Genomic DNA, 23,352 nt, shown 5'->3' on the forward strand with positions numbered 1-23,352 from the left:
GGCCGGGGTGCCACACAGGCCGGCCATCGGGTCCCGGTTGCGCCGCCCAGTGTCTGAGCGTCTGTCCGCGAGGGACTCGACCTCACTGTGCCTCGGTTTCCTCGGCTGATGATGAACGGTGATGAGCCGTCGGTTCCTCCTGGGGTCGTTGGCAGGTGTAAATGAGACAGAAGCGCAGGCCGCTCGGGACTGGGACATGCCCCCGAGGGTCGGGCTGGCCCTGGTCACCGCGGAAGCTTAGCCCACAGCCCCACGAGGTGGGGGCGGCCAGCACGGTGTGTCGCTGGGCTTGTGGGTTCTGTGGGTTCTGTGGGTTCTGTGGGTCCTGTGGAGTCTGTGGGTTCTGTGGATTCTGTGGGTTCTGTGGGCTCTGTGGGCTCTGTGGGTTCTGTGGAGTCTGTGGGTTCTGTGGGCTCTGTGGGTTCTGTGGGTTCTGTGGAGTCTGTGGATTCTGTGGGTTCTGTGGGTTCTGTGGATTCTGTGGATCAGGAATTCAGACGCCCAGTGGGGAAGCCTGTCTCTGCTCCACCCTCCTGGGCCTGGCTGGAAGGCTCAGGACTTGAATCACCCAAATGCTGTGTTTTGTTTTCACGTGTTCTTGCAATGTGCTGAGTTTGGAATTGCTCCCCTTGGGGGCCGTTGCACCCACGAGGCGGTGTGGTCCTTTTGCCACACTTGGTCGTGTTTCAGGGTGGGACTTGCCATCAGGTTGACACCAACGCCCTCTCCATGCCTTCAATGTGCCTGTCGTGCGGGAATCACATACCAAAGATGATAACAGTGGTGTGTAGAGTTAGAGCGAGGGGCGGGCAAGTGTGTGAAGTTTAGAATAGGGACTCTGGGAAATTCATTTTAGGAATATTTTTTAATTTCGCTCCTTGGATTTTGACAAATTTCAAGTAGATGAAAAGCCTATAGCCGTATTTGGGCATATGAACTAGCACTATTATAAATGAATTGTAAAATTCACCTGTTTTATGTATATGCTTAAATTGTTTACAGTCTGTATATGCAAAATACATAAATTCATTACTTACACATTTATAACACTAAAAGAAGTATATGGACAAAACTCTGTATTTAACAGTAGCCTAGAACGATAAAAATATGGAAGAAAATTAGAGCAGACAGCTGAAGGTTACTTTTCCTTTTTTTTTTTTTTTTTTTTGAAGAGTTACAAATGGCAAGCATTGTTTTATTTTTTTACTACAGTCAATGCTGTACTTTAGATACCCAGAACTTATGGATCACATAAGTGGAAATGTGTACCATTAGAACTTGAAGGATCAGAGGACAGTTAGAAGGTTGCTAGCACAGCCCCTTTCTCTTCTGTCCCAATAACATCAAGTGCCAGTCCTCTGTGTTCATGCTGGCTCTTCAGCCCTCTAATGTGTTTCTTCTGAGCTGTTGAATTCTTTCAAAGGTCTAAACAGAAATATAAGACCATATGTTCCCCTCTGTTGTGGATTTAATTGTGTCACCCAAAATTCATATATTGAAGCCCAGTCCCCAGTATCTGAGAATGTGATCTTATTTGGAAATAGGGTCATTAGAGATGTGATTAGTTAAGATGAGGTCATACTGGAGCAGGGTGGGCCCCTAATCCAATATGACTGGTGTCTATACAAAAAGGGTAATTTGGACAGAGACACACACACACACAGAGAATGCCATGAGAAAATGAAAGCAGAGATTGGGGTGATGCTTCTAGAGCCAAGGAGAGCAAAAGATTGGCAGCAAACCACCAAAAGCCAAGAGAAAGCAAAAGAACAGACCCCCTTCCTTCATGGCTCTCCGAAGAAGCCAACCCTGCCAACACCTTGACCTTGGACTTCTAGCTTCCAGAACTGCTAAACAATATGTCTCTGTTGTTTATACCACCAGCTTTGTGGTACTTTGTTATGGCAACCCTAGAAAATCAATACAACTTCCAGTCTTAGGATGGACATCAAAAAGGAGATTTGGCCAGACTCAAGCAGTATGGAAACTACACGGACACTTTTCCAGGTTACTCTTGATGTTTATAACCAAGGTGACTGGTAGTTGATCTAAGAGCAACTTTTTTCTTCTCATCTGGGACCTTGAGAGTATCCTTCCTCCATTCCCTAGCATGGTCCCTCAAAGGAGAAGCATGCAGACTCCCCATGATGTAACACTAGGAGAAGAACATGTTTCTGCTTAGGGACAGAGCCAAGCTGGAGTTGGCTCCTGATGACATCACATTGGCTACTTGAAATTAGATATGGAAATTGGCAAACAGATGTTACATGCCCCTTCGGGAGCTGGTTGTTAAGCTGGTTAGAGGACCGCCGGCTTCCCTTCCACTCTAGCAGCTGGATACCCATTTATTCTTCCCGCAATAAAAGGTCAGCTTTGCCTTCATGAGTCTGGAAATTCCCTTTGGAAAGAGGGAAAACACCTGAAACACTAAGGCTTTGTTTTTCCCAAAATGACAAGTTTCCCAAGACTCCAGAGGAACAACTTTTCTAAGTAATTCAAGTAAAAAGCCTCACACCTTAGGCAACTCAGCACTCTTGCATTCAACAAAGGGTCCCCAGAAATGCGATTATGAAATAGGAAACCAAGCCTTTGAAAGTGAACAGTATTCATTACAGTGGCTAAACACTGACACTAGGATGGGGCCTGCTGAGGAAACAATAAAGTGATGTTAACATTCAGCCTGCCTGAGACAGCAACGAGGACCCCTGGCATTCAAATGGCACAATGCCCTTCACAGAGGGGAGTCTACCACAGGATCCAGGGGGAGGTGGTGGTGGTGCAGCCCCATTTCAGTGCCCAGACCCTTAGGACTTTTTAGGATGAAACTTTTACACGCAAACAGCTTGTTTCCTTATCACATTACTCATTGTGTGACTGGAAAGAAATGGTTAAACCTCCAAGCCCAGAACCAGTGACAGCAGGTACCCAGGGGAACAGTTGGCAGATGTCCCCCTTCCCCAGCAGACACAGATTTTCACTGAGAAGCATTTTTTGACACCTGAGGCCAAAAGAGAGTCGGGCAAGCAGATGACATGTGCCCTTGGTGAGAATTTACAATGCAGATGGCACTCAGTGCAGCACATCCCTGGGTGGCTCCTGTCATTTTCCACAGGCTTCTGAACTGTTCCACCACATCTCAAGTCTGAGCATTTCTCTCCCCTCCATCTGTAGCCTCCCCTGCTGCAACTCAAAAGGACTTTTCAAGTGTGACTGTTTTGCAAAGCATGCCAAGCACACCAAAACTTAAGAGAAAAATTGTTACAACTTATCTTCAGGTGACAGCATGTAAATATTTTATAAAGTAAAGAGAGTATGATGAAAAATACATGATTTCTCATTTGACTTTCCCCCAGGCTGTGGGGATGATTCTTTTCTGGTTTCAAGGTGACATTTTTGAAGAGTATTGTAGAATTTTGTGAGTGATCATGTATTATACATTTCTGTTATACATTTCCTCCCAGTTATTTCCGTTTTCTGGTCTACTAGAAAGGAAAATCCACCTCTAAAAGGCGGTCTCCACCTAAACAAAAGCAGATAATTGCCTTTTACACAAAAGCAATTCTCCCACTTGCCTTTGAACTTTAGCATCCTGCAAATAGGTTTTGTTTGACCAACATAGTAATGATACAAAGGAAGAGGGAAAGGAGGTTACAAGACCTTTATCTGGAGTGTACTGTTTGCCACAGACCCCACCACTCCCAATTGTCACACATCTGCTTCATACAAAAGCATCACCTACCTGGCTCCTTAGGGATTTGAATTTGCATCTCCCAAGTTTGCTCGATAAATACTTGAGGAGGCAACAAAGAACAGATGAGAGGAAGGGAAGAGGAAAGCTTTTCCCCTTTATCTCAATCTTTTCCTCTTTAACTTCATAGTCTACATGTTGAATTTACAGTTAAAGCAATCTTCACATTATATATGGGAAGTAGGTGACAGTCAGAGGCTCCTGAATTATGAGATATTTAATAAGTAATTCCTGTCTTAGTTTGGGATCCCCCAGAAGCAGACCCTGAGGCAAGGACTGAGTTGAAGTAGTTAATTTGGGAAATCAAGGGCCCACCCTTGAATAGGAAGTTTGACAGGGAAGAAAAGGTCCAATAAAGGGTGCGTATTGAGCCAGCTACCACTGTCAGCAACTGGAGTGTAATCCCACTGGGACACTGGCAAACCATGGAAAACACACACTGAAGTTACCCCACCTGATCACAAGGAGCTGGGGTAAATGTCATTGTCGTAGTAAATGTCCCAGAGCTTTCAGCCCAGGAGCAAATGTGCAGAGCAGCCTTCAGCCTCTTGGGAGAAAGCCCTTAGACAAAGAGAGGCCTGTGCTGCCATTTGGAAATCCCCAGTACTCAGAATATATAAGGTCTAAGAGATACGGGTCGACACCCACCGCCATCTCTGCTACAATCTCCAGAGTGCAGTTGGAGTAAAACCTAATCTGAGACCTAGAGTCATTGCTCTCTGGGTATTAAAGGACCAGGCCATGTGTTTGCTGGTCAGAAAACGATGGAGCCCTTGCATAGAGACTGATGGAGCAACATAGGCCAGCCAGTATGAGACACAGCATCTTATATCGCTCTACCAACCAGAAGGAGAATTCAGGTAACACCAGAGGGCCTTGAAAGTGACAGCTGATTTATGAACTCTGTCCACACATTGAGGAAATGCAGCCACCCAGAGCAACCCTGGCGTGTCTTTGGCTGGCTCCAATGACTGCACCCCAACCTCTTATTAATCTCACTCAGGGTTGCTACCAGAGGGAACGTCTTAGGAGTATTTAAGGACAAGGCTATAGTAAATCCTCTGAGGCACAGATGAAACCAAACACTGATTGTGTATTCCCTGGGAGCCTGCAAAGGGCACAAGCACAGATCATAGGGCTGGAATATACTAGAGAGGGGTCCCTTGCAAGAGACTGGGTCAAAAGCCAGCATCCAGAAAAGGGGGGCAGGTGGAGGGCTGCCTAGGGAGACGGTGATTAATCAGGAATGGGCCAGGCAAGGCCCTAGTGCCCCCTGCTGAAATTTAATCAGAGCCATGGGTCTGACGCGGTGGCAGCAGGTACCCGGGCCTCTGGCAGGGAATGAGTGCCTCCTGCCAAGGAGCCTCAGGAGTACACCATAAGCCGATTTATGCTCTAAAACCAAATGAAGTTTCACAACTGAGCAGAGGCTGCCGCAGGGAGGGCTGTTCAGTTCAGCCTCTGAATGGTTGTTCCCCCTACAATCCCTCCTTTCGCTTCCGATAAGAAATGGAAGAGAGGGCTGGTGGGTTTCAGGTGACAGCACCATCCTCAGCTGGACTTTCCCGGAGATTCTGACACCCTCACTCCAACAGTGCGAAACATTCCCTTGGGCACAAATGCCCCTGGTTGGAATACAGAGTAGCTAAATACTGTCAGTAGTGTCTGGGTGAAAAATTCTCATTTGGTGGAAGCTCTAGTGAGGCACGAATTCTGCTAAACAACAAAAGACTGACTCAAAAACACAATTCAAAATGGATTTGCACCACATACTTAATTTGATCTAATTGAACTTGCCATCTTCAAAAATAATAATAATAATGTATGTCAAAATACATCAATAAAAAAATATAGTCAGGGAAGTAGAAGGGGAGCAAGCAATTCCAATGTCAACAGTGCAGACCGGTCTGACCAGAAAAGGCAGGAGACTCCCCAGAAGACAGCCCACCCTCAGAGGCCCAGCTCCCACCCGCAATGCAGGCTCCTAAGCCAGCTCCTCCGAATTTAACCTCTGGGCGACCTCCCATGCCTCACTCTTCTTTACCCCTTGTTCCCTGGGTAAAATTCCTTCTGTTGAGCTGCCCAGTACGGCAATGTTTGCCGGACTGAATCTTGAGTGATACAGTATATTTATTAGGATGGTGTTAAGTTATAAGTTAACTTGAGGAAAATTGACATCACTGTGCAGCTGTCTTTCTATCCAGGAACATGAGGTATTGATGTGTCTTTCCAACGGGTCAAGTGATCTGTCCTTCCATGTAGTTTCTTTTCTTTATATATATATATATTTTTTTTTTTAATTTTTTTTTTTTGAGAGAGAGAGAGAGAAACATCGATTTGCTGTTCCACTTATTTATGCATTCATTGATTGCTCCTTGTATGTGTCCTGACCGGAGACAGAACCCACAACCTTGCTATATTAGGACGATGCTCTAACCAACTGAGCTACCCGACCAGGGCAGTCTTTCCATAGAGTTTCAAAGTCTGATTCAGTACTTAGCTGCTTTTTTTTTCCAGTTCGTTGAGTTTCTTCCAAAGTATTTTATGCTTTGTGGAGCTAGTGTAAATGGTGCTGCCACATAAGATCGCTGTGAGGATGCAATTGGTCAGTACATAAAGCACTTAGAGCGATCCCTGACGTACAGTGAGTGCCATAGACGTGCTTGCTATGACTGTCCTCCAGCCGATTGTTACTTGAATTTGGGTCATAGTTGTTGTGTCTTGATTGCTGCCCAGTTCCTGTTCAGGTGAAGCCAGGGGGCAGAAATGGATCTTGGGGAATCATTTTAACAGTGTTGACCTAAAAAGAAAAGGCCAGAGTGAGAGGCAACAAGCAGAAACCCAGCGTGTTGTGATTAGGAGGCAACAGCAAAGGAGAGTTATGAAAGGGAAGAGCAACACGTACATCAATAGAAGGAAGGCAAGGCAGCAGAGTGATGCTAATTCTAAAGCATTCTTTTCATTTCCAGTCCAAGTCACAGTATCTGCTTTCTTTTCATTTATGCAAACAGTTGTTTGAAATACAGTGTTGCTTTAGGCCCAGTCAGAAGGTTCTTGAGCCCTGTGTTAACATTCTAAAGGCCTGAGGAGTGAGAGGGGCAAGGCCGATCTTCTGGGATGGCCGTTCTGACTCCATTGGAACGTGGCTCTGTGTGTATTATTTTTACAACAGGAAAGTGCAGCATGCCCATAACAGACCCATCCCATAACCAGCTCTCAGTCTTCCTGTAGATGCCCTATCCCCACTCATCTACCCCAGAGCTAGGACTTTATCCTCACTGGCCTATCTTACCCTGGAACCAGGGGCTATTTGGTGCTAATACCCAGTCATTAGAAACAAGGATGTAATTATTATTGCCTTACGTGTTCTATCTTGCTTAGAAAATGAAGCTTAATATTCCTAGGAATCAAAGTAGTCTTGTGGGCAAATATCATACTCCAACACAATACAAATGACACGTGCTGCTTACGCTTCAGAAACAGGCTGACACTTATTCTCTGTGTATCAGTGAGCTAGGCCGCATAACAAACTGCCCCAAAACTTAGTAGCTCAAAATTGCAACCATTTAAGTTTGCTTACAGTCTATAGGTTGGCTGGGTTGTTCTGAAGATCAGGGACAGATAACCTCAGCTAATTTCAGCTGGCCTCGCTCATGCATCTGTGGTCAGCTAGAGGGGGAGCTTCAGACTGGTCTAGAATGGCCTCCCTTGAAAGTCTGACTGTCAGCCGGGGCAGTGAATGTCACTGGGCTATATCTGACATCAACCACAGGTAACCTTGGATTTGTTCCCATGGTGCTAACAGAGTTCTGAGAGAGAGAAGTGTACAGGGCTTCTTGAGACTTATGCTCAGAGCTACACAGCATCACTTTCCACCACAGTCTGTTAGCCAAAGCAAGACAAGAGGCCCAGCAGAATCAAGAGTGGGAAATGGGCCCCTCCTCTTGGTAGGCGGGACTGCAAAGTCATAAAGGGCCATGAAGACAGGGAACCCTGAAAAATTAGTCACCATCAACCTACCACTCTCCCTCCACCAGGGCGAGAACACTTTTAGCATTGATTTCCTTCCAGCAAAGGTTGCTTCATCTCACTGACAGTCAGCCTGTGAACTGGTTCAAGGGAAAGACCCATTTACCCTGGTTTGCACATGTGTCGCCTTCAGAGGGGGCCATTTCTTAACATTGAACCCACCTCAGAGCCTGTTTGAGAGTGTGATCTCCTGCACCAGCTTTGAGGATGATCCATTTCCCTCTCCGCCCTGGTTTTGGAGAGCAGTGGCTTGTTTTGGTGGAGTTTTTCCAGTAAGATTTACCAAAGACTCTGAGGACAGTTGTCAGCTAGTGGTTGAATAAATCTTTGTTAACGCATCGACTCAATCAATCACAGGCTAATTAGCTCCAAGTCTGTTGGAAAACATCGAAATGTCATTTCTCATGGTCAGGAAGGAGGCAGAGGGACCTTGGAGGTAGCTCAGTCATTCTCTTTCCTTCTGGTACCTCTGTCCTTAAACACCACTGAGTCAGGACCATGGATCCCTGGGGGCCACGCAGGAACAATCTTTCTCTGCCATAGCTTCTATCTGTCTTCTTGCCCCTAGAGGGTTATCTAGTGGCCCGGGCCAGGCTATGGAGAAGGGGGAGGCTGTACACCTGCTGCTCACCTCCCACATGGCATCACTGCCCTCCTCTCCTCCACCCAGCCCATGGGGGAAATAGAGTAGCCCCAGCTCTATCACACTGGATCCGAACACGGGGAGCCAGAAGGAATGGCAACTCCTGGGTGGTGAAAGTAGAGAAAGTACTCCTAGAAGACAAGAAATGGAAAAAGAAGTTCTGTTCAAACCCAAAAGCACAGCAAACTCTAGGTATTCATGACTGAGCTTGGCATTTGTGGCTAATTAGCATATGGTAATAACATTGTGCATATCATTATGTATTTAAAGTCATTTTTGCTCTGTTTTACTTGATCATATTAAACTTTCTTCCTATATTTGGTGTTTCCCTGTATAAGTAAAATATCATATAGTATCATGTTTAAAAAGTTCTAATATCCAACTGGGTAAAATATATATATACATGTCTATAGGCACATATATACATGTATATATACATCTATACTATGAATACATATATACCTATATATGTTTGTATGTATGTGTATATTACATGTACATATGTGTGTGTACATATGTATATGTACACATACATATTATTTGTATGTGTGTATATACATGTGTGATTTGTAATGTTGATACATTTTGGCATAAAATGTGTATTTTATACTCATAATATCTACATATATGTAAATTTTTATATAAAAGATATGTAACTATATATAAAATAAGAGATAAATATTTGTCTGTCTTAGATAGCTAAGTATAAATATATACCCATACTTACATTTTTGCTAAAAAATGGCTGAAAGGATGCATGAGAATTGGATAATAATGGTTACACCTGGGGTGTTTGTTTTTTCCTTTCCATATACTTTGACTTTTTTAATTAGTTCATTTGTAAATGTTACAGAAATTCTTCCAGTTTTCTCTCATCGCCTTATTTCCAGCTTAAATTGTAAATTCAGATGCCTTTATGTACTGAATCCTTACTGGAAAAAAAATACTCTTGGCATCTCACTAGGGGATAGTGGTTTTCATGGGCAGACAGAACCGAATCCAGCCGTTTGGTTGAACCGCTTACGAAGCCCGAGACCAGTCCCTCTCAGACGGGGAACCCCCAGCACCTGGCAGGACCCCCTCGCAGCCCCTGGTGCCCGCAGGCCTGGGAGTTGGCAGCATCTCTCCCTTGCTCCCCCAGGGCCGAGGCGGCAAAGGCAGCATCTATGTGTGGGCCTCCGGGGACGGCGGCAGCTACGACGACTGCAACTGCGACGGCTATGCCTCGAGCATGTGGACCATCTCCATCAACTCGGCCATCAACGACGGCAGGACGGCCTTGTACGACGAGAGCTGCTCCTCCACCTTGGCCTCCACCTTCAGCAACGGGAGGAAGAGGAACCCCGAGGCTGGAGTGGTGAGTGCGGCCACTGGCCCTCTGTGACGTCATGAGCGGACATGTGACGTCCTGGGAGGAAAGGGAGCTACCCACTTCCCTGAAAAGTCAGCCCATTCTCCTCCAGGCCTGGTGACACTTCATCATACAATAGAGACATATGTGAGGTGTGCAAAGTGAAAGCAAGGACGTGATGACCCCCTTCAGCTCATTTTCCACAGATTGTCTTTCTTGAAGTTTATTGTTTTGATTTGCAAATAATGACAAAGTCTGGTTTATCAGAAAGTTGCCCCGGCAGGTCACTTATAAGGAGAACTAATATAAAAAACTGGGGCACTGCATCACCACCCCATCTGAGCCAAGAACCTATCCATGCATTACAGGAATTAAAAAATAGCGTCCATGGATGGAATTTTCTGGGTCTATAAACCTCCCCAAATTGGATACACACGTATATTTTCTCAGGGAAAGAGTAGTGGTTTCCATCATAGTTTAATATAGGTCAGTGACTGAGAAAACAAAATATCAAGAATCACAGACTTAGATTTTTTAAAATATTTTTATTGATATTTAGAGAGAGAAGAAGGGAGAGGGAGATAGGGAAACATCAATTGGTGCTCTACACTCCCTATCAGGGATCAAGCCCACAAGCCAGACGTGCCCTACCAGGAATGGAACCAACAACCTTTCCGTGCATGGGACAACGCCCAACCAACAGAGCCACACCGGCCAGGGCCAGACTTAGATTATTTATTGCACTTTTCTGAGCAGCTCTTCCTTCCTGGGCAACTCGGTATAATGGTGAATTTTCCAAGTCCCTTGGAAATAAGTATCTGTAGAGTGTAATGAACCTTTTGGGATCTATCTCTTCCTCTCTGGGAATGTCACTCACAGCTCAGCCTTTGCTCAGACCTCCAAGCCAAGGATTTAGTAGGTAGTTCAGTAGACCTGCCGAGTTTCTTACACCCTGACTGGCCACCACCTCAGCTGGGGCTTTCCAGGGGAGGAGGGCAGGAACTCGGAACCCAGTCACTATTGCCACCCAGGGCATATGCTCCAAGTTCCCACCTGGGCTCCCCCTTGGCGAGCTGTCCAGGCTCTCCCGTGAGCCAAGAGAGTGCTTCGCTGCAGGAGGCACGGGCCCTGGCCTGGCTCTCTCCATGAGCCCTCCCGGGCTCCCACTTGGTCTTGGCGAGGACAGCGGATGTGCCAGCTCCTCCTGAGTGGAGTGGGCTTCAGCCTCTCCTGTCCTGTGAGACACGGGCCAAAGGGGAGGAGAGCAGAGCAGAAAGGGACAAGTGAGGGAGGCCCAGTCCTGTTTTGTTTGTAGGGCTTCTCTCATCCCCCAGAAGTTCTGCTTTCTGCCCTAAGGGCCTGCCGATGGTGTCACTTTGTCCCCAACCTTATCTATGACTCTCTTTTTACTAGAGCTGGGGAAGGGCCTTGTGTTCCCTCTGAATACTGTAATTTTTTCCCAGTAAGTGTCTTTAAACCTCCCTGATACTTTATTCCTCAAAATAATAGGCCCACTTGAGCATCCTACAGGCAAACAGGAAGGAGGAGAATTCCGGTGGTTTATTCGTGGTTTTAATGAAAACCTGGCCCTCCCAAACTTTGAATGTGAGGTTTTTCTCTTTGTGAAAGTTCTTTGGAACTCAGTATCATTAAGATCTCCCCCTTGCCCCGCCGGGCGTGGCTCAGCAGTTGAGCGTCGACCTGGAATCCAGGCGATCAGGGTTCGATTCCCGGTCAGGGTGCATGCCCGGGTTGTGGGTTTGATCAGTGACTCTCTCATCATTGATGTTTCTGTCTCTCTCTCTCCCTCTCCTTTCCTCTCTCTGAAATCAATAAAGATATATTTTTTAAAAAAGATCTCCCCCTTAAGAAGAGTTGCGCAGCTGATCACTCACATGTCAGTTATTTTGGCTCAACATGTCTCAGAATCTCTCCAGGAATTTCAGTTGTAAGGAAACATTTTCTTTGTAATGGCCTGTCCTTTTAGGCAATCTTTAGCTGAGCCCTTTCATTCTTCCTTCTTAGGGACAGGGCCTGAAAGGGGGATGAGTATGGGGGAAAAGGAGGACATCTGTAATATTTTCAACAATAAAGATAAATTTTTAAAAAAGAAAAAGAAATTTTAATGCAATAGTCCTTGGGCTTTCTGAAAGCAGATCCCAAGGCAACAAAACCCTGGACTTGTGACTCTCCATCTATCGTTTCTCATTTTAGGATCCAGAAAATGTCTCCCTAGACTCTGGAATAGCTGCAGATGATGCTTCTCTGAACAACTGGCTTGCCTTTATCTTATGGGCACTGTAACTATAATTGATTGTGTGTCCCTTTTTGCATAGGCTACTAGGAAACTCAGATAAAATATATGGTTAAAATAGATATATGGGTGCTAAGTTTATCCTTACCTTTATCTTAATCTTCTTCAGAACAAGGCAGAGTTTAAATTTTAAAAAATAGATAATTCTCTGCTCCATATTGTTTTGGGGTTCAAAATAGTGTGACTCATTGCTCAATATCTTCCCTTTCAGGCAACCACAGATTTGTATGGCAACTGCACTCTGAGGCATTCTGGGACATCCGCAGCTGCTCCAGAGGCAGCTGGAGTGTTTGCTCTGGCTTTAGAGGCTAAGTATGTTTCCAGCTCAGGCTGAGGGCCCCGCTCTGCAGGGTGGACTAACATGTGTCTCTCCACCCAACACCAGGTGTCCATGGGGCAAAAGTGGATGCAAGAGCCTGTAAACAGTCAGGATCAGTGAACTCTGGTGGGCGTTTCTAAATTAACCATGAGCCCTAAGTCACACACACATACACACACACACACCACAAAACTACAGTAGGCCCACTTGACAGTCCTACAGACAACAGAGGAAGAAGGAACAATCCTGTGGTTCCTTCATACATACATGGTTTTAATGAAAACCCAGCTCTCTTAAACATTGAAAGTGAGGTTTTTCTCTTTGTGAAAGTTCTTTGGAACTCAGTATCATTAAGATCTCCCCCTTAAGAAGAGTTATGCAGGTGATCACTCGCATATCAGTTATCTTGGCTCAACATGTCTCATAATCTCTCCATGAATTTCAGATGTAGGGAAACATTTTTTTAAATGGCCTGTCCTTTTAGGCAAGCTTTAGCTGAGCCCATTCAGCCTTCCCTCTTTGGGAATGCCTTTCCTTCCTGAACAGAAAAGAAATGTTGATGCAATAGCCCTTGGGAGAGTACATCCCTAGGAGAGTACACGACCCCACACCCAACCACACATACCAGCTACTTACTCAGATACCAGAGAGGGGCATGTAGATATTTTTTCTTCATAAAAACTTCTCTTTGTCCTCTGGATGATCCTTTGGCTATTTTACTGCAGTAATACTCACCACCAGCTAAATGAAAGAAAACCAGTGCCAAGCTGGGTATCTAGCAAGGTATTTCAGAGCATGTGTCAAACAGGGTGCTCCCACTCAAGATTTGTTAACTTATAAGATGAATTCACTTTTCACACTGAGACAAGGTGGGCAAAGTCCTGCAGTATTGACCAAGACATGGGTTTTATTGGGAAACCTTCCAAGCTACAGGGAAGAGGAGACCATCCTCTCTGTTCTCACCGTTCCACAAAGAGGCCACATATCACTCTGCTGGGCACACTTTGGATATAAGTATCAGCCGAGATACTTGACAACCTGCTACTCTATATTCTCTTAGTGCAAGCAGAGGCTGGCCTTGTGTTTGAGCGATGGACATGTGGGCTTCAGGCACCATGCACTGGGTGTGCATGCAAAAGCCCACCGTGCAGGGAGTTGTGTGAGAAGTTGGATTCAGACTCCTGGGGAAGCAGAGTTGAGTCCCTACCTCTCACCCCTCACCTGTTGCTAGGCAACTGGAGGTTTGAGCATCAGTTTTGAGGCAGCCCTGCTTGTCTCTCTCCACAGTTGCATTGTTTGACTTGCAAAAGAGGCAAGAGTTGATTCCTAGAATAGGAAGGGACTTCGAAAGATTATCTAGTCCAACCCTCCGCCTTCAAGCAGAAAAGGCATAATCATCTTTTTATAGCTAAGGCCCCAAATTGGAAGTGACTCCTCTCTTTGGAACAAGCCAAACTTTAATTCTTCTAACAAAAGTCAGGTGGAAATTTTAGGACACCAAGAGATGGACACTGGTCAAAGGGTTCCTATTAAGCACAGAGACCAAACCTTACTCACAGATTATGTGCATTTCCTGAAGATGAAGCTGTTCATCTCAGAGCTTGTTGGGTCCTGGAGCCTGAGCTGGCTTCGATCACTCCAGCTGGGAGCAGTCAAGCAGGAGAGCCTACTGCCTGCCACTGAGCCTGGCAAGGAACAGGAACTGGAGTGCTCCAAAAGCAAAAAGGGGTTCCTGGTCTCCTTTTAAATCTAAGAGAGCAGAAGTTGACTCAAAGTATCCTTGGATTTGGGCAACCAAAAACCACTTGCCCAGGCCTATATGCATGCAAAGGGACAATAATCCAAGTGATGGAGCAAGGCCACTGGATCTCTAGACAGATTCATGGGCTCTCTTAACACACACTTGTAGATGTCCTTGCAGAAGAGAGAGCAGTCACCACATAAGCACACTTTCTTTTAGAGCAATGGCTATGAATTTAATGCTCTCTATTGCCATGAAGCAGAGAAGACTGACAACTGGCAGTAGGTGGCTCAAGCCCATCATGGGAGCCAGTCCTAAAATCCCTCAGAATACCAACTGCCTGAGTTGGAAGCACACGCGGAGATGGATTTCCTGCAAGTGGTTTCTTAAGGAAGAGACCAGAAGGAAGTAAAGGAAGCAGGCTAGGGACAGGAGAAGCCAAGTAGCTATGAAATTTCAGATGTCCTGGCCTCAGCCTGATCCCACGGGGAGCTCTGAAGTATAAATTGTTATGCCTCAGAGTTTGCTCTTCCTCAAGGCAAGGGAGCTTGGCTGCCATATTTTTGTGCTAAGAGCCATGCCTGGGCACGTACACTCCAGGCACCTCTGGCTTTCTGCACCTGTGAGCAAAGGGGCTCCAGTAGCCAGCAGTTAAAACCACACTGGTCAGCATGAAATAACCCCAGGAGATCCCAGAGGGATGAGAAGGGGAAGAATCTCCAGGAACAGTTCCTAAGCTCTGCTCTGTCCTGAGACAAGGCAACTGGGAGTCCTCGGTGATGCATGTGACAGCAGTCAGGGCTCTTTCCCTCCCAAAGGCCCAGTAAAAAACTTTTACAAAGCAATGTGCATGCAGTAAACAAATTATCCTGTCTCAATGTATGCCCATCAGGACTATGAAAGAGGAAGAGCAACCACCCCCATTGCTCCAGGGGAGAAAGGAAACCCTCCCTCTGTCCTGCCAAGTCACCACTGTTTTTCAATCTCATAAAGTGCTTTTCTGCCAAATGCTTGGAAATGGCTTCCTGAGTCACAAAGAATATTGTTCACATGTCCCATTGTGACCAATATTAGAGAAATTTCAAACAATTTCTTTAGTGGGTGCCTGGTTGGGGGGAGGGGTAGCTGCCACCTTCAAATATTGGGGCTTCTCTCCATGACCTGGGGCTTTCTGTGTTGTTCTAGAGGGATGTGCTAGGTTTGAGGGGCAGATGTCACAAAGAGGCAAATTTTTGGCTCAAAAGAATCATCCATAGTAAAGTGGCCCACATATTGGACTAGAACCGTATTTTCAAAACTGACCTTCCAGGGGATGGATTTTTACATGTAAACTCTTTATCAAAGTATAATAGACACTGAGAAAAGTGTACAAATATTAGGTATAACTCAATGGCTTCTTATGAGGCTAACACACCCATGAAACCAGCACCCAAATCAAGAAGCAGACTGTTACCTAAGTCCCAGTCTGTGCTCTGTTACTCTGAAAGTCTGAGAGATTCCTCCATGCTATTGTGCGTGGTTATAGGTCATTTATACTCATTGTAGAATATTATTCCATTATAAATGGATACTTGGGTTGTTTCCACTTTGGGGCTATTAGGAGTAATATTGCTATGAACAGCCTTGTACATGTCTTTTGGTGAAGCTATGGACACATTTCTGTTGGGTGTTTATTAGGGAGTCAAAATGCTGAGTCGGGTATACATATGTGCAGCTCTAGAGATACTGCCAAGTAGCTTTCCAAAGTGGGTGTACCCATTGACACTTCCTCCAGCAGTGTATGAGTTAGAATTGTTCCACATCCCTGCTAGCATTTGGTATTGTCAGTCTTCTACACTTTAGCCATATTTATGGATATACAGTGGAATTTCATTGTAGTTTTAATTTGCATTTCCCTGATAACTAGTGATGTTGAACTAGACTAGGGGGAGTTTTGAAAATGATAGATTTCCAACTCTCCGCCAAGAATCACTAAATACACATCCCTAGGGATGAATGACCTAGGAATTTGTCTTTTCAACCCCACTCCAGGGGCACATGAGCAGTCAGCCCATTGCTGGTCTGTGGACTGGGGTGTGTGGCTCCCAGTAAGGCAGTGGCTCTATGAACCTATGAATCAGGGTGCTGCTGTGCAGAATGTGACTATCTAGACTCGGCCTCTGATTAGGTGCTGGTATTAGATCAAGATTGAAAACAGGAAATTCTAATAATAATAGCTAAACCAAAAAGAGTTTATTTTTCTGTCTTGTGAAAGATAACACAGAGGTAAGGAGTCCGGGTCTAGAATGGGGGTGTCACCCGGATCAGGAAATCCAGCTTTTTCCGGATTTCTCCTCTTCTACCTTCATGTTCTCTAGATGCTGCTGGAGCTCCAGTCATTGTGTTTACATTTCAGGCAGAAAAAGGAGAAGTGCAAAGGGGGGGAAAAGAAATCCACCAGCAGATTCAGCCCCATTTAAAGGTTTTCCCAAAAAGCTGCTCCCTGTGGCTTCTGCTTATTTCTCATTGGCCGGAATTGTCATATGACCACCCCAGGCTGCAAGGGAGGCTGGGAAATGTAGTTTTGTAGCTTATAACATTGCTATTCTGAATAAAATTGAGGTTTTCTTAATAAAGAAGTAGAATAGATATGATAGAATTGCTAGTGTCTTTCAGCAACTAAGTGGGCAATCACTTAGTTGAATCTCTATTGTCTTATCTGAAAAATAGGAAGTTTGGTCATCAGTAGGCCTCCTATGACTTCCTGGTATACTGTAGGTATGCCTCAATAGGCATGTAGGCATGTAGATACCATGCCTGTAGGAAAGTGCATGTTTTAATTGGGTATGTGTTTATTTGAGGGTTGAATATGCCTTAAAGCTGGAAAACTTTTGTTTACTTTTAAATATTGTGACCAATACTTTATGCGGAAAATAGTGTCTATTCTCTTCTAACTTACACTGATGCTCAATATATGAGATACATTTTATTATTAATAATAATAATAATAAACTCTTTATTGAGTGTTCAGTGCCATGCTAGTTACTTTCACATGGTGATCTACATTTACACCCTACCACAAACCTCGAAGGCCTTATCCCTGTTTTATAGATGGGAACCCGGAGCCTCAGATTGTTAAAGTAGCTTATCTAAATTCACATGATTGGAAAATAGCAGGCTTGAAATTTAAATCCTAGGGATCCTGGGCTCCAACTTTGGGGTCTTCCCTTGGCCCAACGATGGGATTTGGAAGAGCTACCATCTGAGTCTCACCACTCATTCTGCCCAAGGCAATAGGCTAAAGGATGAATTGACTCTTCCTCAAAAGCTGTGCACAAAATCAGGTTTTGGTTTCTTCAAGGTGAGGTTTTACATATCACAACTACACAAGGGCAGCTCAGCCTTATCATTTTAGCCATTCCAATAGGTATGTTAGAATGCACATTTGAAATGGATTTAAGTAAGAAAGGCAAGTTTTTTTAATTGACATGTATAAAATGGTTCAAAATAGTGCATGGAAATTCTCCCTTGACTTGGGGTTCATAGATGTTCCAAAATCTTACAAGGAGTTTCTGTCCTATCGTAGTCATTGTGTCTCTCACCCTCTCCTTTTCTCTTGTTCTCGAACTCTCTCTGCCTCCGCTATTCAGTCTGGGTCTCACCTGGAGAGACATGCAGCATCTGACCGTGCTCACCTCCAAACGAAACCAGCTTCATGATGAGGTCCATCAGTGGCGGCGGAATGGGGTCGGCCTGGAGTTCAATCACCTCTTTGGCTATGGGGTCCTTGACGCAGGCGCCATGGTGAAAATGGCTAAAGACTGGAAGACGGTGCCAGAAAGATTCCACTGTGTGGGTGGCTCTGTGCAGGACCCTGAGTAAGTGGGGACAGTGGCTCTTCTGCTGCATGTGGAAATGCCCCAGAGATGGTGCATGGCATTGGCAACAATATCAGATTCCCTCTCATGTCTGGGAGATGTGCAGGATTTGATTCAGGGACAACCAGAGTGTAACCAGCTTCCAGATCAATAAACACAACACAACCAATATCCCAGAAAACCCCGTGTCCCCTGCCACCATCATCTCCCCACTATTCCAACTTCATAGATTGTTTTGCTTATTTTATACTTAATATAAGAGGAAATCATACACTGTGTTCTCCTTTGTATCTAGATTGTTTTGCTCAGAATTACATTTCGAGATTCAAGCATATTTAGTGTGTACTTGTAGTTCACTTATTCTTATTGCTGACTAGTGTCCCTCTGTGTGACTGTAACACAATTAATTTATTCATTCTACTTGTGGAACAAGATACGGACTTGATTTGATTCCAAGTGAGGTGGACCTGCCTGCTTGTGTGTAGCAACTCGGTGGTAGAATGTGGCATTTCACTCATACCTAAGGCTCTGGACATTCCAGAAGCCTCCATCAAGGTGACCAGAAAACCTGCATAACAGGATCCATAGTTTCCCCAGCTGCTTTTCCTGGAGCCTGTGAGCCACAGCAAAAACGGAATGTGCTTTAAACAGAAGCCCCAGAGATTTTCTGGTGGTGGCACTGTTATCAAGTTTAAATTGGACATACACAAACCATTTAGGTCTGAAGGAACTAGCTACATGTGGCTATCTAGTAAATTAAATAAGTTTAAATTAAAGACTAAAATTAAATTAAATTAGTTAAAAATTCAGTTCCTTACTCACACTAGTTCCATTTCAAGTGCTCAACAGCCACTTGGGGCCAGGGGCTACTGTATTGAACAGGACAGATACAGAACATTTCCATCATTGCAGAAAGTACTATTGGCCAGTGCTAGTCTAGGCATTTATAAATACACGACACACCTGAGTGTGTGTATATATTTTATCTTCATAGCAGCTCTTCAAGGTAGGAAGTAATATCCCCATTGTACAGGTAAGGAAAATAAGCTCAGACAGTTCCGATGGCTTGCCCACAACTAGGCCTTTAGTCCACCCCTCATAGCTTTCTGCCTGCAGGCTGGTGCCCCAGTGATCATTAGTCGTTTATCAGCTCACCTGTTATGTGTCTGACATAACAGGTTCTGAGTGCAGAGCATCTTTTTTGAGAGATCCAGGTAATGGTTATCCATACTCTGACCTCCAAAGCTGGCCTAATGCCTGCTCTCTGCCAAACTGAATGATTTCCCCAGAGTCTGGTGCTTGGGACGCCGCCTCCACTATTATCACTGGATCTGCAAGGCCAATTCCCTTTCACTAGGACTAATTAACCCAATTTCAGCCTTTTTAAATGATAATAACACATTAGCAATAACTTTTATTTATCAAGGAACTTATCTCTTTAAAAGAAAAGCGTTAAGCTCCTATCTCAGCCTGGGTTGTTCCAAAAGTAGACCCTGAGATGAGATTCAGGGGCTAACAATTTTTTGAGAGATGATCCCAGGAAACACAAGTGGGGAAATGGAGATGTGAGACGAAGGAAAGAATAAAAGCCAATAGAGTACATTGGTGAGCAACTAGCAGCTAGGCTCAGTCCCACTAGGGACACTGGCTTGTCCCACTGAAGGATGGAGAAGCTAGGGCATATTTATTCGCCACCTTCTTTCAGTCGTTGGTAGAGGATTGTCCCTGGGGAGTTAAATCCCTGACACTTTTGGGCTGCCCTGCACACAGGCTACGCAAACTCCCACAGAACAGGGAAAAGCTCCAGGAGAGAAGCCGGGAGATGCTGACACTTGAGGTGCGAAGCAGTCAGGGTACATGGGAGCCACGGCGGCAGGGGAACTCAGAGGTGACTTAGGAGAAATGGGAGGGGCATCAACAGCATCTGCTACATTCCCCTTCCCCCAGGAGGTTCGGAGGGTACAGGTAACTTGCTCATGCTGGGGCGGGAATCAACCTTGAAGCCCTTGCTCTTTCTGCAACCTGAAGCCGTCTCCAAAAACCCCTCACGCATTGTGCTGGTCCCTTACCACATCTCCTCACCGCTTTGCCCGCAGGAAGATACCACCCACTGGCAAGTTGGTGCTGACCCTCACCACCGATGCGTGTGAAGGGAAGGAAAATTTCGTCCGCTACCTCGAGCACGTCCAAGCTGTCATCACAGTGAACGCAAGCAGGAGAGGAGACCTGAACATCAACATGACTTCCCCTATGGGCACCAAGTCCATTTTGCTGAGCCGGCGGCCGAGGGATGATGACTCCAAGGTGGGCTTTGACAAGTGGCCTTTCATGACCACCCACACTTGGGGGGAAGACGCCCGAGGAACCTGGACCCTGGAGCTGGGGTTTGTGGGGAGCTCCCCCCAGAAGGGGGTGTTGAAGGAGTGGACATTGATGCTGCATGGCACACAGAGCGCTCCTTACATTGACCAGGTGGTGAGGGATTACCAGTCCAAGCTGGCCATGTCCAAGAAGGAGGAGCTGGAGGAGGAGCTGGATGAAGCCGTGGAGAGAAGCCTGAAGAGCATCCTGCACAAAAACTAGTGCTGCGCTCTGGCTCCAGCGCCCCCCCCCCACCTCCCTGTCCTCGCTCCACACTCCGTCAGGCACCTAGCGATTGTCACCCCCACACAAGCGAGTCCAACTTCTTGATCTGAAGCTTCGCTCACTGTCAGTGATTATTTTCATTACAATGGAATCGATCTTTTTTATTCTATGCCCCCAATACAGTGTTCCCACCAATACTATGTTCTGTTTGTGACTTGGGTTCTTTATTTGTGTCAGTCAAATAGGTGATACCCTGCAAACAAAACTCGGACGACTTTCCCCTCAATTTTTTTCATACTGAAAAGAGAAGGCATTTAAAAAGCTCCACACAGTGACTCCAAGAACATTTATTCATGGTCTCAGCCGACCTGTTACATAAAAAGAAAATCAAAGATTATGACCAAGGGTGAGCTCTGAATCTCTTAAAGCACAGGGGAAAGATGTTTTGAACTTAGCAAGATTTTTCAGTGGCATGATTCGAAAGATGCCATCCATGAGAGCCCTAATAACTGGAGGGAGACAAATCAAAAAGCATGGGCGTTGGAAATCTTACCACCAAAGCCAACATCCTACTACTCAGCCAGCATGACAAATATAAAACCTATGTAGCTTGGCTGTCCTTTCACCAGCTACTGCTCTGAGTTACGGTAAAATATCCTCGAGAAGCCCAAATTACTCTCAGTTTGAATAGAGGTCATCTCAGCCCCAATTTTCTGGGGTTTCTCACATAGCTTTCCAATGGGAGAAATGCAAGGCAGGCCTGGCAACACATCGTAGTAGTTCTCAACCCAGGAACATCCCTTTTCCTAAGTCATTTTGGGACTTCTTAATCTGACGCAAGCAGGAGGCCAACTGAGTATTTTTGACAGCTTTCCACATATGGACTTGGGCTTTGATTTCCAAAACGTATGATTGGAGGGCAGCATCTTATGCCATGATTCCTTTGATGTGTTAAAAAGGCATCGGCCTGTTCAGGCGCAGCTGTGCGGAGGGGGAAGGGGGCATGTGTGGCACTGTGAGCAGCCGTCTTCCCGGGGACCCTCATTTGTATGGAGCCTTTTCTGCCAAAGTGGGGAATGCCAACTCACCCCCGACCCCCGGAACTTGAGGCCTGAAGGAAGCAAGAGAAGCCTTCCGTAGGGAAAGCACAGTGACCATCTTGGCAACTAAGCATCCACGATGGTGTTTAACGGGTCGTCTAAAGCTGGTACATTCCTTTCCCCTGCCACCCCCAAGACACCGCACCATGTCATTACCACCTAGAGATGCTTTCTGACCTGCTGACACTCTGTTTCCCGGCTCAAGGATGGGCGCCTCATCCCCAATCTCAATGCCCACCATTCCCAAGAAATGACTCATTCGTTTGACTTGATTCCCAAGAACTGAGCGACCACTCTGGCTACATCTCTCCCTGCCCTGGGAGCGCGGGGCTGAGCCTGGAGCTCCCTTCCTCACAGGCAGCACCACCAGAGCACCGGTGTCCATCCCCTGAAGGCGGCGGCTTTAAGAGAGAAGTCTGGGAAACCCACGTTCTTTCTTTCCCCTCCTTGTTGGCATGAATTTCTGTCTTCTCTAACACCAGATGACCTTCTCTATATAACGCTTTAAAATGTAATAATATTTATGATTTTTAAAAGAAATTTATTACTTGTTGCGAAGGTCTTTTTAAACCAGTTTAGATTTTAAGAAAAAAAATAAATGGAAATCATCAAAAATTCATTTCACATTAACAGTCTGAAAATAAACCAAAGGACATTATGTGTGCATGTGTGTATAAGTGCACACAGAAATATATATACATATGTAGACTATATACATGTGTATATATGTGTATATATATATATACACTTATATAAATGTATATACACACATATACCTAAAATGTGTGTATGCATATTTATTGGAGAAACAGACACCATATTCATCTTTAAAAGAATATTCAGAGAATATCAAGATGATTTTGGCTGAAGAAAAAGCCAGTGGAAATTCAGGTGAAAATGTTCATTGATTCCCATTGCATCACCTCTGTAATTTTGCAGCTTTCTGTATAAACATTAAATGTCTTATATAGCAGCAAAAATATAAAAAATAGTTGTCCATATTTTCACAGTTGTGGTATAATTTATGAAATTAGAGAGTAACTTATCAGCTTCTTAATAGAAATGGCAAGTTTTGATATGAGTATACAGTATATAAAAATATATAGTGCTATATAAAAATATTTGGTCTCTATTTCATTTTTTTGCACCAGTATTAACACTAAAATATGTCTAGCTAGTGAGGTTTTTATGATATCCCTGATCCTAATGGAACAGACATTTATAATCACTTATTTTTTTTAAATGAAAATAATAATGATTAACATTGTTACTCCCCATTACAAAATTTTCTAAACAAATTTTAAAAGATATGAAAATTAGGATGTGATGTGATATGCATTACATGAAAACACTGCCATCCATTTTAGGAGCAGATAATAAAATGTTGCTAAAGAGAGATCTAAAAAAAGCCTGCTTTCATAGATACACATGAAAAATTTATAATTAGCAAATAAATCATATACCTACAGCAGCATTTTTAATACTCAGGTTGCATCCCAGTAGCTGTCTGTAAAATAAATTTAGGGAGGCAAGACCATCATTTTGGAATAGAATAGAATAGAATAGAATAGAATAGAATAGAATAGAATAGAATAGAATAGAATAGAATAGAAAATAGAATAGAATAGATCATGCACATTAATGATAAGCATTGTTTTCTGTAA

The 23,352-nt window shown here is 44.7% G+C and overlaps 1 protein-coding gene across 2 annotated transcripts in view; it reads left to right on the plus strand.

Annotated features, from left to right (window-relative positions):
• PCSK2 (proprotein convertase subtilisin/kexin type 2) overlaps positions 1 to 20,585 on the plus strand; it is a 177,179-nt gene extending 156,594 nt beyond the window's left edge. For both annotated transcript variants that reach the window (XM_016212025.2, XM_087818587.1), the window contains 4 exons: positions 9,562 to 9,777; positions 12,297 to 12,397; positions 17,775 to 18,002; positions 20,099 to 20,585. In XM_016212025.2, coding sequence (XP_016067511.2) covers positions 9,562 to 9,777; positions 12,297 to 12,397; positions 17,775 to 18,002; positions 20,099 to 20,585 — 1,032 coding nt within the window. The remainder of the gene's footprint in view (positions 1 to 9,561; positions 9,778 to 12,296; positions 12,398 to 17,774; positions 18,003 to 20,098) is intronic.
• Positions 20,586 to 23,352: the final 2,767 nt, after the last annotated feature.

The sequence above is a fragment of the Miniopterus natalensis genome, chromosome 7 (genome assembly GCF_054644295.1).
Source record: "Miniopterus natalensis isolate mMinNat1 chromosome 7, mMinNat1.hap1, whole genome shotgun sequence".
In the NCBI taxonomy this organism is placed as follows: Eukaryota; Metazoa; Chordata; class Mammalia; order Chiroptera; family Miniopteridae; genus Miniopterus; species Miniopterus natalensis.